The 14,165-nt window shown below is 42.5% G+C and overlaps 1 protein-coding gene across 1 annotated transcript in view; it reads left to right on the top strand.

Annotated features, from left to right (window-relative positions):
- Positions 1 to 9,350, top strand: part of Zc2hc1b (zinc finger C2HC-type containing 1B) — a 28,940-nt gene extending 19,590 nt beyond the window's left edge. The window contains 2 exon segments of the mRNA XM_021221114.1: positions 5,848 to 5,987; positions 9,255 to 9,350. Of these exon segments, the coding sequence (XP_021076773.1) occupies positions 5,848 to 5,987; positions 9,255 to 9,350 (236 nt within the window).
- Positions 9,351 to 14,165: the final 4,815 nt, after the last annotated feature.

Below are 14,165 nucleotides of genomic sequence, written 5' to 3'. Positions count from 1 at the left end.
AAGAAAGAAAGGCAAAAAGAACAAAAACAAGAACAGCAAAATTGACTCTTGTCAATGTGACACAAAAATGCATTATTATTAAGCCATAATCTTGACTTTGTTGCTTATTCTAAGATCTTATGTTTATGTCACAATATGAAGCATAGTATATAACCTTATAAGTTCAGGCTTCTAAAGTTATCCAAAGTCTTGCAACTGTGGACTCCTGTAAAATCCCAAAAAAATAAGTTACATACTTTATAATTCCAAGAGGGAAGAAGCAGGACAGGAACAGGATCCGACTCAAGCAAAACAAGTCTAACTTTCAAACTTCACAGCCTAACATCTAGACCTTGCTCCTGATCTTCTGGGCTCCAAAGGGAGTAAGCAGTCCCACTGTGAACACAAACACTGTGTTCGGATGGACAGGCTCCATGCCACACCTCCCACTGTCTTTTGTGGAACTCCCAGAGCCCTGCCATGTGCAGTACATTGGGGTCTCCACTGTAACTGAGGCTGTACCTTCTCAACCAATGGCTTCTCCTGGGCTCTCAGAGCCAAGCCTCAACTTCTGTCCATGACAACCTTAACCCTGCAGTTTCCAAAATAAGTTCCATGTAGGAGACTCTTACACATTACCAAGCTCAGCTGCCAACTTGAGATACAGTTTAGTCCTCTCTGGACCACAGCTTCTGTGTACTGACCCTGAGAAAAATACTTCCCAGAAGATGATGTCAGTCTCAGTATCAATTGTCCCAGTAAAGTAACTGTATCATTTCAGTGGTTCTGGTCTCTTGCTAATCATAGATTATTCTTTAGCCCCCAAGGGCTAGAAACCCCAGATTCTTAATTCAAACATACCATATCTATATTTCCGATAGTCTTTGCTTCCCTCTGAAATTTCATAAGCCAGGCCTCCGTTGTCTGCATGTCTCAAAACGCCCTTATCTTTCAAGCTCCCGCAGAACAAACAGCCCATTAAACTTTGAACACTCAATGGGTTTTCCCGCTCAATGTTCCAAACATTCCACAGTCCTTCCCCAAACACCACCATTAGGTCTGACAAAGCAGTGGCCCAGTCTCTTGTATGAGTTTCTGTTCTATTTTATATTCTATTGCTGAAAACAACAACAACAACACTACTGACCAGGACCATATTAAGGAGGAAAGGGTTTACTGGGTTTACACATTCCAATTACAGTCTATCACTGTTGGATGAAGTCAGGACAGGAACTCAAGACAGGAACCGAGGCAGGAACTGAATCAGAACCGCAGCTAATCCCTGTGGAGGACTCAGATTGGTTTCGTTTGTTTAGTTGCTTGGTGTGGGTTTTTTTTTTTTTTTTAATACAACCCAGGACCCCCTGTATAGAAGTGGCATCGCCCAGAGTGATCCGAGTCCTCCCACATCAATCATGAATTTATAAAAAGAGACCCAAAGTCTTGTCTACAGGGCAATCTGCTAGAGGCATTTTCTCATTTGAAGGTTCATCTTCTCAGATGTTCCTAGGTTGTGTCACGTCGACAGCACAACGTTCAACACGTATGACCAAAATTGAACTCCGACAACATTGACCTTTGTTTGGAATATGTAATGCCCAAACATCACATATACCACTGATGAAAAGCTAAAATAAGGCAGTCCCTTTGTTCTGTTTCCTTAAGCATATGTGAACCTATATAGCAATCCTACTTCCAGACATTTATGCAAAGGATTAAAATCTACCCATAAAATAGTCTGATAGTCACATTTACTTATGGAACATAAACCAGGGAACAACTGAAAATGTCCATCAACCGGCAGGAAGGAAAATGAGCTGTGAAGTAGTACAAATGACTCTATTCAACAGAACCACTGGACACGAGCAAGATGGATTCTCTATTACGGAAATTACAGAGCAAGTAAGACTTGTCTATGGCAACAGGAAAACAGGTCCCTGATATTTGACTGGGGCAACATTTGGAGGATTGTGTCTGGAATGTGGCATGAGAAAAAAAAATCAGGGGTTAATGTTCTCTACTTTAATTGGGGTGGTTACGCAAATGCGTGCATTTGTCAAGATGCACCGACTCCCCACTTAAGACAAATGCATTTTATTATGTAAATTAATCTTCCAGAGAGTTCACTTCAAAAGTCTAAAAGCAAGCCACAGCGTAAGCACATAGGAAATACCTTGGAGAACTTAAATCATCTGCTATACCAGAAAATAATCTTAATAACTGCTTTATTTTTCTGCATATTAATGAAAACGTAGCTTAAAATAATGTATCTTCTTAATATGTTTAATGCAAAGGTCTATGTCTACCAGGTTAATAGCAAAGTATCAGAGAAAACATACCTTGTGTGTGCATATGTGTTTGTGTTGGTGTGCTTATGGATGTGCATGTGGTTATACAAACCAGAGAATAAGCTCACCTGTTGCCCTGGGGAACACCATCCACCTCTTTTGAGCTGGCCAGCAGCTCACTGATTAGATTCAACCTGCAGTCAGTGAGCCCTGGGGATCCTTTCTGCACACTCACAGGCAGTGTTGGGATCACTAGTGCATGCCACCGCACACAGCACTGTTATGTGGGTTTGGGGCATCAAACTCGGTTCATTGTACTTGCTAGGTAACTGTTTTGGCTGTGTGAGTCATCACCACAGAACAAAACATATCTCTTATGAGAAACAGCTTTGTTTCAACCTCAGAAGCTGCACACTGATGACTGACTTACAGTTATTTAAACGAAGTAAAGAGCCATGTCAGAAGTGCTTCGTAGTTTTCTTTCCTTACCCAATGGGCTCTAAAATTACAGGATTATTATTACTCTAAAAACAATTGCCCTCACAAGACTCATCACACACTTTATTAATTTTCTTCCTTTTGGATTTTTGTACTAAAATACATTTTTTTAAAAAAATTAAATTCCTTACTAACAATAATAACTAAACAATACTTCACAGTAGCATATTTTTCATTGCAATTTGATTATTTTCTTTAGGAGAGGACTTTGTGTTAACCTGAATTCGTGGGCTCATGTACTAGAGAATTTATATGCATATACGAGGAAAGTTTTATCTATACTATGACCTAATGAGTATGAGTTTGCAAGCAATTTTCTTTTACTTACCAGAATGATTCCCCATTTCTAGGTCTCAGTCTTCATGAACTGTATATACTTACTCTAGTTCTTACGGGCTTAACCACATCTGCTAAAGATTGCCATCTCCATATCATTGCAAGGCCTTGTAGGTAGGAGTGCTGAGATACAATACTTAAGATTGCGATCATTCTGTGGTCCTTGGCGTGCTGGTCAGCATCCCTTAGGCTGCATAAGGATCTCAGGGTAATCTTTGCGTTGAGAATACTTTTTATTCTTCTACCTTAACAGGAGATCTGGCAACCACCTTTCCTATCAGAATCCTTCTGTAGTCCAGTTTTTGAACTCACCATCAGTGGTGCAATAACTGGTCCTCTAGGCTTCGAAATTATTTTCCATAGAGATAAACAGGACACAGTAAGTTTTGTGAGCTCACAGTTAATAATGGAAGAAGATTATTCAGTCTGAGACTAGGATAACATAGCTGTGACACACCATGTTCAGATGACTGGATGTAAATTCTAACAGCAACCCTAAGGGCTCAGCCACAGGGTCTTCTACTCTGTTCTACACCCCCATCCCCAGGCTTCTTGCTCCTCCTAGGGTTCTCGGGGCAGTTAGTGCTTCCTTACTAATTGGGAAGTATGTTTGCCTCATTATCTCAGAGACTGGTTGGCAGGAAAATATATTCAAACCTCGTTGCCTCCTTGGTGGTATGCAATTAGAAGTGCAGGGAAAGGCAGAAATGAAAAGAGGGACCAATGGAATTCGGCTCCAATGCTAAATCATTGTCTTCAACTGACCTGAGTAGGTTTTATAGGATCAGTGTGTCTGCTCTAAGACTCGGTCTCCCACCCGGAAAAAGCAAGGAACAGCTACCATGCTGAATGTCCATTTCTAGATTGTTTTTCTACAGCACGGTGAGTTCTGAATTGTCTTGGCTCATTCTAGTTTCTGAGCAGTGGCTCTCTTGTTTAGGAGTTGGAAGCATATGCTTGCTGGACCTGTTCCTATGCAGCAAGAGCCAGCATTTATAACATTCTCCTATGTCCCACCCTTCCCGTGGTGCCAAACCCTTGTGTGGATTATCTAGGAACTTTCACAACACCCTGATGAAATGGGCGATATGGCTGTGCTGAGGAGATGGGGGCCTATGTAAGTTGAGCAACTCGTCCAAGTTCATACGAATAACAAGTGAAGAACTTGGGCCTAAAACCAGTCAGACAGGCCCTAGAACTAAGCTCATCATTATTTCTTAATGCTGTCCAGTGCTTGGGTTTTTTTTTTTTAAAGCCATTTATCACTGTGTGAAACTTTCATTTTTTTGTTTCTGCATTCAAATATACATTCCTTGACTACAGACACATTGCATCTTCATGTAAAAATCTCATGCCCCGTGGTAGACATTGAATAAATGATCAGTACTGGCTTCCAGAATGACCACTAGATCATCTCTAAATGTTTATAATTTTTACATTTAAGGAGTATTTGTTTAGGAAGAAGTTTCTTTTCAAATAGAAAACTATGCAAACTGCTTAAAGATGGGGCTTAAAATAGGGCTTAAAAAAAATAAAAGAACTTCTCTCTCAAGACACGGCTGTATGTGTAGGAATTTTGACTATTCGATAATGTAAACTTCCATCCTAAAGTGTAAGGGTGATGCAGCTCAGACCCTTTCTGGGAAGAAACTATTGACGTCACCCACATCCCCTAAAGATGTCTAAATCAAGAACAAAGCTGACCCTAATCCCTCCGTGCTTAGAGAAGATAGGCAGAGACCCAACTTTGCTTATGAGAATCTCCACGTTCCAAGGCGACCTTAGCTCTTCCTTGATTCCCATGTCTTTCACTAGCCAGTTATATCTGATAATAAAACATGAAAGAAAATTTGACAAGGTGCTATACAGAACCACAGATGAGCTAGGATCGCTAGAAGCAGCCTGGGAAACTGAAGCTGTTTCTAAAGCTACTTTCCCACCAGCCTTCCCCGCTTGTTCTTTAACTTTTAACCCCCTATCTGCTCTTCGCCTACTCTCTTTATGCAGTATGTCCCTTCCCGAGTATGGCATCTGCCTCCTCATGTAAATGAAGAAAAATAACAAAAAACCCTAGCCACCGCAAAAATACATTATTGTTGCTAATGACTATGATATTGGAGCCCAACCTCATCCCCCCAAACACACATTTTGAAACTGAATAATACCTCTCTATAACCCTATAACTCTGAATAGCCTTCTGTCTCAACTAGTACCATCCCTGGGCTTCTTGTGGGTCACCCACAAACATTCTTACCATTAAAGCTAGTCTGCTGTGATGTCAGCTTCTATACACAGCTGCAATTTTGAAGTTCCTAAATATAATTAATCTATTATCTAAAACAAGATATTATGCAAAAAAAAATTTTTTTTTTCGAGACAGGGTTTCTCTGTATAGCTCTGGCTGTCCTGGAACTCACTTTGTAGACCAGGCTGGCTTTGAACTCAGAAATCCTCCTGCCTCTGCCTTCTGAGTGCTGGGATTAAAGGCGTGCGCCACCACGCCTGGCTATTATGCAAAATTTTTAAAGGGATGTTCTTAGTTGAAATAAATGCCTAGAGAGTGTCCCCCACCCCCCATGTCTTTACTAAGCCTTGCCCTTTTGGCTTAGGCCACCTCGGACCACAGTCTGGGACCTTGTTGTTCAGTGCTACAATAGTTTACCATCTATTAATCCATTTCAGATAGTTTCATTCCACAGTTGTTTTTGCAGTGTTAATCGGGGTTTGTTGGTCTGTTCACATCCAGATTATATTCAATGCCCTTACTGTATGAGGAGGTTTAACGAAACCGCTGCCCAGCGACATATTAATTTCTGCAAAAATCAGACCTCTCGACGCGTCTTTGATCCAACCCAAATGGCAGCCAGACTGGTATCCAGAGCTCAGGTAAATATCTCTTCTCCTGATTTGAGCTTTGTGTCCTTGCGTGCCTGAGGAAAATGGGTAGGACCTTCCAGGGAGCTCAACTGTCCATCCTCAGAAGCACGAGGATCAGAATGTTGATCACTAGCATTCATCTCCATGGGAGTTGTCTACTTCTGGCTTGCAGCACCTTTGGGTGTTACAGGAAAAAAAACAACAACTTTTTTTTAAGTGTTTGAAGCATCTCAGGATGAAGACTCCAGTATCAAAAGAATGTCTCTGTGGTATTATGCTAATACCGGGCTTATCCAGTGGTGTTTATCAGCCTAACCCACCCAGTGAAGACTTATGACTCAGTGGAACTGGTCTGGGTGGATACAGTGTTGCCAAGATGATGCCTGGCGGGTTGAGTTCTGCTGTGTAGAGGCGAAGGGGGAGGGATGAGATATACAACATGTCTAGTTTATGGCCTGAGGCATTAACCAGAAACACAGTCTCTGATGGGGATTGACAAGATGGAGCAACAAAGGCAACAGATGTAGAGGGGTTATGGTTCAAGCCAGTTAAGATTGAAGGATGAAAGGACTCGGTTGCACAGATGCTCAGAAAGCTGGGAACAGCCAAGCCTGAGAGCCTGGGAGCAGGAACAGGAAAGTTTCTGGGAAGCCAGGCAGCTGTGTTCCCCACCTTCCTTCTACCCGTTTCCCACGGCTTCTGGCTTTTTTTTTTTTTTTTTCTTGAGACAGTGTCTCTCTGCATAGCTCTAGCGGTCTTGAAACTTCCTCTGTAAACCAGGCCAACTATCTTCAAACTCAGAAATCTGCCTGCCTCTGCTTCCCTGGTACTGTGGCACCATGCCTAGCAGTATTGACTTTTCCATTGCATTTTTTTTTTATTAGTAGCTTCATGTGTTATCATAGGCAGGGTAGACAAGAACTCAGTAGGGCAAAACAGGGTGGCATGCAGTGGACTTTTTGCAGTCACTGTCCAAGGTCTACAGAGGGAGACCAGGAAGAACACAGACTAATAAGGTGTCCTGGAGGGAGGGAGAATGACATGAGGAATAATTAATGAAGCTGAGAAAATAATTGGCACTAAAATAAAACTGGGCATTAGAGTCTACTCAGATAATAGTACAGGCTGAAAATCCTGTATCTAAAATGATTAGGACTAGAAATATTTCAGATACATACATACATACATATGTACATACATACATACATACATACACACACACACTTACGCATGTGTACGCCTAAGACACGGACTGAAGGTAATTTATACAAAGCTTTCTATGCACCTGTGTTTCAACTGCAATACATCATGTGAAGCAATGCGCAGGAATTTTTAACGTGTGACATGCTGGTAGTCAAAATGCTTCTGATTTTGGAGGGTTTCAGATGACATGACTTTGGGTTAGAAGTGTTCTAATCCTGAAGGGGGATGCATGGGTCTGGGCAGGTAGTGAATGCAGGTTAGAGGCAGTCTTCCAAGCTGAGATAGTTTGGGGTAGGTGTAAGGTCAAGACATCTGGGACTCCGTGGTTGGTGGCGAGGGCTCGATTTCCCATTGTCATTGTATGGTTGGTTATTTGCAGGCAAGGTTTGAGATTTACTTTCACCTGTAAATGACATTACCCCCCCCATAACTAGAGGAGTTGTTGGGAGTAAGGGGCTGGCCCAGAAGGTTCCTTGGCTGTCCTTTCCCTTTCCAAAAGTCCTTTCCTCTTGCTGGTCTTGAACATCGCAATTTTGAAGGACTCTGGCCGCTTTAGGCTTGAATCCAACCTAAGTGTGGAGAAGTCTTTATCTTCAGCTCTTCTTCCACCCGGAACAGCAGTACCAGCAACTGTTATTATCACAGATGGTTCTATCCACTCCACGGAGCTTGCCAGTATTAGTATTAGGGGCCAAAGAGGGTGAAGGGAACCAGCAAACAGAAGTGGTTTTTATTTGTGAAAAAGGCCAGCTGGCTATCCTGAATGTAACCAGTGACTTGGCCCCCATTCCTCTCCCTGTTTTCCAGAGCTTAGTGGTGACTGGGAGCACAGAGCAGAGATCGCTTGCTCCCCAAGTGCCAATGCCACCACTCTGGGACCTTGCCTAATAATGAAGCTTGTTCAGAAATGGAACAAGAAGGGAGGGTTTGTTTTTGGCTTGCAGGACTGCTGGTGGCCGGGCCAGAATGTGTTTCTATTTCAAACAGAATCAACTTAAAAACTCTGTCATGCCCTTAATCAGAGGAGACCAATATGGGCCTCTGAAAATAAGCCACTAGAGTGGCTAGAGAGCTGACTCAATGGGAATATTGGCTGTGAAAGGAATGGCCCTGAATTCAAGTCACAAGCACATAAAAGCCAATTATAGCCACACATGTCTATAATCACAGCCAGACAGTCCAAACAGCGAGCTTCCAGTTCAATGAAAGACCCTGTCTCAAAAAGTAAGGTGGATGACAATAAAAAAAAAAAAAAAATGATAGCCCACAAGGTTGGAGAGATGGCTAGGCCGTTAAAGGCTAGGCTCACAACCCAAAATGTAGAAAAGATAGTCCATTATCTTCCTCTGACCTCCACGTGCTTGGGCAGACACTAACAGCAACTTGAACATGTACACACATACCCTCTACACACAAAATAAAAATAACAACGAAAGGATAATATTTTAGCTGTCTGAGGACAGATGATCTGCCTGCTTGTATTATCACAATAATCCTCCAAGTGGTGAGGGGTTTCCTTCAATATCAGATTGTCTTTGTGCTGTGTTTCCCATAGGCCTAGAGGGAGAGCTACAGCAGGCTAAGAGGGGCTCCTCAGAAGGCTTTTTGTCTTTGTCCTGTTTCCATCTGTGCAGTCTGCAGCTGTTCTGTAGGACTAGCAAGGGTCTGGAGATATTGGATTTCTACCCCTAAAACATAGGCTGCCTGTCAATCTCTGGTTTTCTTCTCTTCTCTTTAGAAAACCAAGCCGTCTTCAAGTGTAAAGAAAAATAAAAATATTCCATAACCATATCCCTACTGACATTGAATGATTTATTCCGTCCTCCCACCAACTGATTTGATAGAATAACCCGACTCCCACCAACCCCAAGGGCTTGCTTATCGTCTGAATGCTTCAAACCCAAACTGTGCCTTTGAGCACCAGCAGAAGACCAGGGTCTAGGCTAACTGAAGTGCAGAGTATGTGTCTCCTTCTTCACATGATGACTCTAACCTTCTGCTGGTTGGGTGAATACAAGCTTACTTAAGGCTCGGTACCCGGGGTTAAAAGGTTGTTTCTCTTTCTATCTGTAGCGTAAGGCCCAGACAAGTCCCCCCAAATAACCAACTGTTATGAATGCTGTGGGTGCCCTGCAGCAGAGCAGCACTGTGGAGACCAAGAATGAATGACATCATGGCTAGTTCAAGTTAAGTCAGAGCATGCACCGTGAGCTTGCGTTGTCAAGTCATGGGAGCGGAGCCTCCATCCTCCCAGATGATCTGCTGGTGGTCAGTAAATTCGCCGCCGCTGCCGCTGCAGAAAACTATGTGTGGGTTTGCTTGAGGTTGAAGCTTATTTGTCAAGAGGGAATATTTTTTTTTATCCTGATTGCGCCACTCTGACCACGTGGGAAGTTCTGTTTGATTAGAGAGCAGCAGGGATCCAAGGCGCTTGTTCTCCAGTCTGCTAAAACAGAAAAGACTTGGGGTTGAAAATTCGCATGTCAGGTGCACAAATGAGTAATTTCTTCAGAGTGGCAGCAAGCATAAGCCACCATCATGATCCTGGCCTTTGCCTCCGACTGAGCCTCTATGTGGTAGTTAATGTTGCCACCTACAGAAAAGGAGACTGAGGCTCAAAGGGGATGGCCTTTCTAAGGCACGTGGCTGGTAACCAGAAGGCTGTACTAGATACCCAAGTAAGCTGCGCAACAAACATGCCCAACATGCCCAACATGCCCAACATGCATTTTTATAAAGTCAACCTACAAAGGAACAAATTGCCCTATGGTATTTGCGTATGCACTTTGTTTTGGTTGATGTCCCTCCCCCTCCCTCTCTTCATCCCCGCTCCCCCATCTCCCTCGTCCTGTTCTCAGGTTCCGGTTCCGGTTCCGGTTCCGGTTCCGGTTCCAATACTCTTGCCCTGTGCTTGGATATCACTTCCCAGCATGCACTGTTCAGACAGTATGTGTTATTTCACAGCCACGGCATCACTTCCCGGCAGTAGGACACGTTTAGAAGGTACTAGCCAGACTCTGCCCCCGGGGTAATACCAAGAAGGTTTGCTGTTTATTTTGAGTGGCTTCTCACAGGACCGAAGCCTGAGTAGAGAGTCCTGGGGAATGGTTCAGTGGGTAAGAGAGCTTGCTGCGCCAGCATTGAGCATTCCAGTTCCCAGTAAAAAACTGGGAGTGACCAGGCACATAACCCCAGAGCCGAGGGAGAAAGTGTTTGAAAACTACTGGAGCTTTCTGGATGCTGGTCTAGCTCCTGGTTCCACGAGAGGGAATAAGACGGAGAACCACCTGACACCATCCCCGGATTTCCATATGAATATAAGCATGTGTGTATGCACCCACACGTGTAAACGTGCACATATGCCACAAACAAAATGCATACACATATACCGCACACACGGAAAACAAAAACAAAAACAAAACAAAACAAACAGAGTTGATATTTTAAAGCTATCTGCACAGCCTTACAGACCCTAGTTAGAGTTTTTTGTCTCTTTGGTTTTGGTCATATTACGGTTTGTATTTTTTATTAATTTTTTTTTCATTTTTTCCCAATTTTTACATACATTTACCATCTTAACTGTTTTAATATATAGCTCAGTGATATTAAATGCATTCATCATGTTCCACAAGTGCAACCATACCATCTGGCCTCTATTGTTGTCTCCTGCCCAGTCCTGAGACTGAGACTCGGTCCTTGCTCATCCTGAGCCAGTGGCCTACCACTGATCCGTCTCCTGCCCTCTTTTTTTCTTTAAAACTGAATTTACTTAGACCATGCCAATGACACCCCTCTGGGAGCCAGAGGACAACTTACAGAGTCAGTTCTCTCCTTCTGTCATGTGGGCCCCAGGGATCAAACAGCAAGCACTTTTACTTGACAAACCATCTTGCCAGCCTTATTTTGCCTTTTTCTTTTGAGAGACACTCAGTGACCCAGCCTAGGCTTGTATAACCCATGACCCATCTGGTCCTCTAACCTGGGATCTTCCTGCCTCAGCCTCTCCAGTAACTGGGTGTATGGCTTTTTCATTCTGTGAAACTGAAGGAGTGTACCCATTAAACATTAACTTTGCATTATCTCTTCTCTTGGTCTCTCGCAGCCACTGTCTCTACAATCTTGTCTCTTCCAGTTGTAACCACAGCCACAAAGCATTTCTACTGTTGTAACTAGATTATTCTACTTAGTATAATGTCCTCAAGGTCTTGCATTTTGTAGCATATGTTAGATTTATCTTCCTTTTTAAGGCTTCACAATATATTCTTTTCTGTCACTTGCTTTTCAAACCTGTTTGTTTATTTAGGTCTAAGATGAGTCCGATATAGGGATCATCTGGCTGGATCATGTCTAGATCTTGGTTGAAGCATTTACCCCATTTGCATGTAAACTAATCACTGAGGGACCATCTACATTTTGCTATTCATTTGCAATTTGTCTTTGGGTGTATTTTTTTTTAATTTATTTCCTGTATTGCTTTTTAAAATTTGCCTCTTGTTGAATTTTATAGTTGAATATTTAAGTTCCTTTCTTATTTTCTTTTATATACATTTTACAGCTATGAGCTTTATGATTACCATAAGAAATACATTCAACATGCTAAAGTCATAACACTCCAATTTGAATTTATAGCATCTTCTGTAATGTACAAAGACTTCTGATCCTTTAATAGCTGTTTCCAAGACTTTTGTTTTACTTTCATCTATCTGTCTGTCTGTCTATCTATCTATCTATCTATCTATCTATCTATCTATCTATCTGTCTGTCTGTCTGTCTGTCTGTCTGTCTGTCTCTCTGTCTGTCTGTCCATCCATCCATCCATCTATCTATCTATCTATCTATCTATCTATCTGTCTGTCTGTCTGTCTGTCTGTCTGTCTGTCTCTCTGTCTGTCTGTCTGTCCATCTATCTATCTATCTATCTATCTATCTATCTATCTATCTATCTATCTATCTATCTATTTTATATATGTGGATTCCAAAGACCAAACACAGGTCATCAAGCCTGGCTGTAAACTACTTTACCCACTAAGCCATCTTGTTGGCCCAGTGCCCTGCCTCTTTTTCTTGTTTGTTGGGTCAAGATTGTAAAGTGTATTCCCTAGGTAATCAAGGCTGGCTTCAAACCTGCCTCTGCCTCTTAGGCTCTGAGATTCAAGTCACACTACCATGCACCTTGTTTTTCTTTTTGCTATCACAGAATTAGGTTTTTTTATAGAAACGTTGTACCCACAAACAGAAACTAATCCTTCTCTTAAATTATGTTGGGGGGGGGGGATCTTACAGCTAAAGTTGTATAGATACCAGCTTTCATCATGGCCCACACAGTTACCTCTACTTCCTCCTTATTTCTTCCATTTTGAGTTACTGCTTACGGTCCCTTAATTCACCCTTGGGCATTCTTACGTGATGAACATAACAAATTCTTTTAGCTAGGAATTTCTTCACTTTTCTCTTACTTTTAAAGGACATTAGATTCTTGGCTGGTGCTTCCTTGTTTATTTAGTTGGCTATTTTTTAAGACACTTTGAACATACTGTCTTCTGCCCATGAAAGTTTTCTATGAAAACCGCAGGTGCTCTTCCCCCCCCCCCCAGGAGTCCCTTGTACCCTCCCCTCGGCTGTTTTCAAGAGTCCTTGCCTTTTGGAAGTTTGGTTTTGTCTGAGTTTAGCCTTTAGAGTTCATCTCGTCTGAGGTTTGGTTGCACTTCTTGGGGCGTATAGCTATGACTTTCATTAAATTGGGGGCATTTTTTTTCAAGCATTACTGTTGTTAATCCTCTCTGCTCTTTTCTTTTAATCCAGAATGAATGTTCCCTCTCCCAGTGCATACATTCACTGGCGTGATGGTTAATCTTCGTCAACTTGACGGTATTTAGAATCACCATGGAAGCACAACTCTGGGGACGTCTACAAAAGCATTTTCCTAAAGATTTGAGTGAGCAAGGAGAGACTCACCCTTAATGTGGGTCACATCACCCCACGGGCACTGAGTCAAAAGACCGAGCTGAGCGAGTGACAACCAGCATTCGCCTCGGCACCTTTCACTCTTGTGGGCTCACACTCTGGTTGCCACACCTTCCCTACCACAATGGAATGTTTGTATCTCTAAGACCTAGGAGGCCAAAATAAACTTTTTCAGTTTCTTCTGGCAGGTGTTTTGCCAAAGCACATCGCTAATGCAGCTGGCTTGATGCACTTCCGCAGGTCCCTTAAGCACGGTTTCATTTTCTTTCCTCCTTGTACATTTACATTCGAGAACTCGCGTGCGCGCGCACGCGCGCATGTGTGTGTGTGTGTGTGTGTGTGTGTGAGTGTTTGCTAAGAGGATAGCCAGCCTTGTTTTTATTGTTGTTGTTTGTTTTTATTGTTATTGTTTGTTTTTGTTGTTTTTTGTTCTTGTTTGGTTTGTTTGTTTGTTTGTTTGTTTGAGATAGGGTTTTGCACAGCCTGGGTCCCCAGCCTGGGTAGGCTGACTGACCAGCAAGCCACAGGCATCTATCTGATTCCACCACATCAGCACCGAACAGTAAAGTGAACGCAGCAGTGCCCACGCTTGCCAGGCAGACCTTTCCTAACCGAAACGTTTCTAGCCCTGCAATCGTTCTAACTGCCTGATTTTCCCAGATCGATCATTTCTCATCTCTTATTTTCAAATTCTTATTTCTCCCTGATCCTCTGTGTCCCAGAAACCTTCTAGGAAAATGTTCCCTTGAATGTTCTGTTTTTCAGTTACAGGGTTTATTTTTGGTTTCTGTTAGGAATGCCGTCTCTTCGCGGCTGTTTCTTTTCGCCCCGTACTTCACATTCTTGACTGTTTCCAAGGTTTCCGTTGGTTCTTTGTGCACTTTAAGACGGATATTGAAGTTTTTGTCTACTAGATCTGTGTAGAAGACCTGTCACCAGAACCTTTTCAGGGACAATTTTTCCTTTCGAGTGAGCCATGTTGCATTATTTCACTATATACCTTATGTTTTTCTTGTTGAA

Source organism: Mus pahari, chromosome 21 (genome assembly GCF_900095145.1).
Source record: "Mus pahari chromosome 21, PAHARI_EIJ_v1.1, whole genome shotgun sequence".
In the NCBI taxonomy this organism is placed as follows: Eukaryota; Metazoa; Chordata; class Mammalia; order Rodentia; family Muridae; genus Mus; species Mus pahari.
The sequence above is the reverse complement of the archived record's forward strand: the minus strand, read 5'-3'. Positions and strand labels throughout refer to the sequence as shown.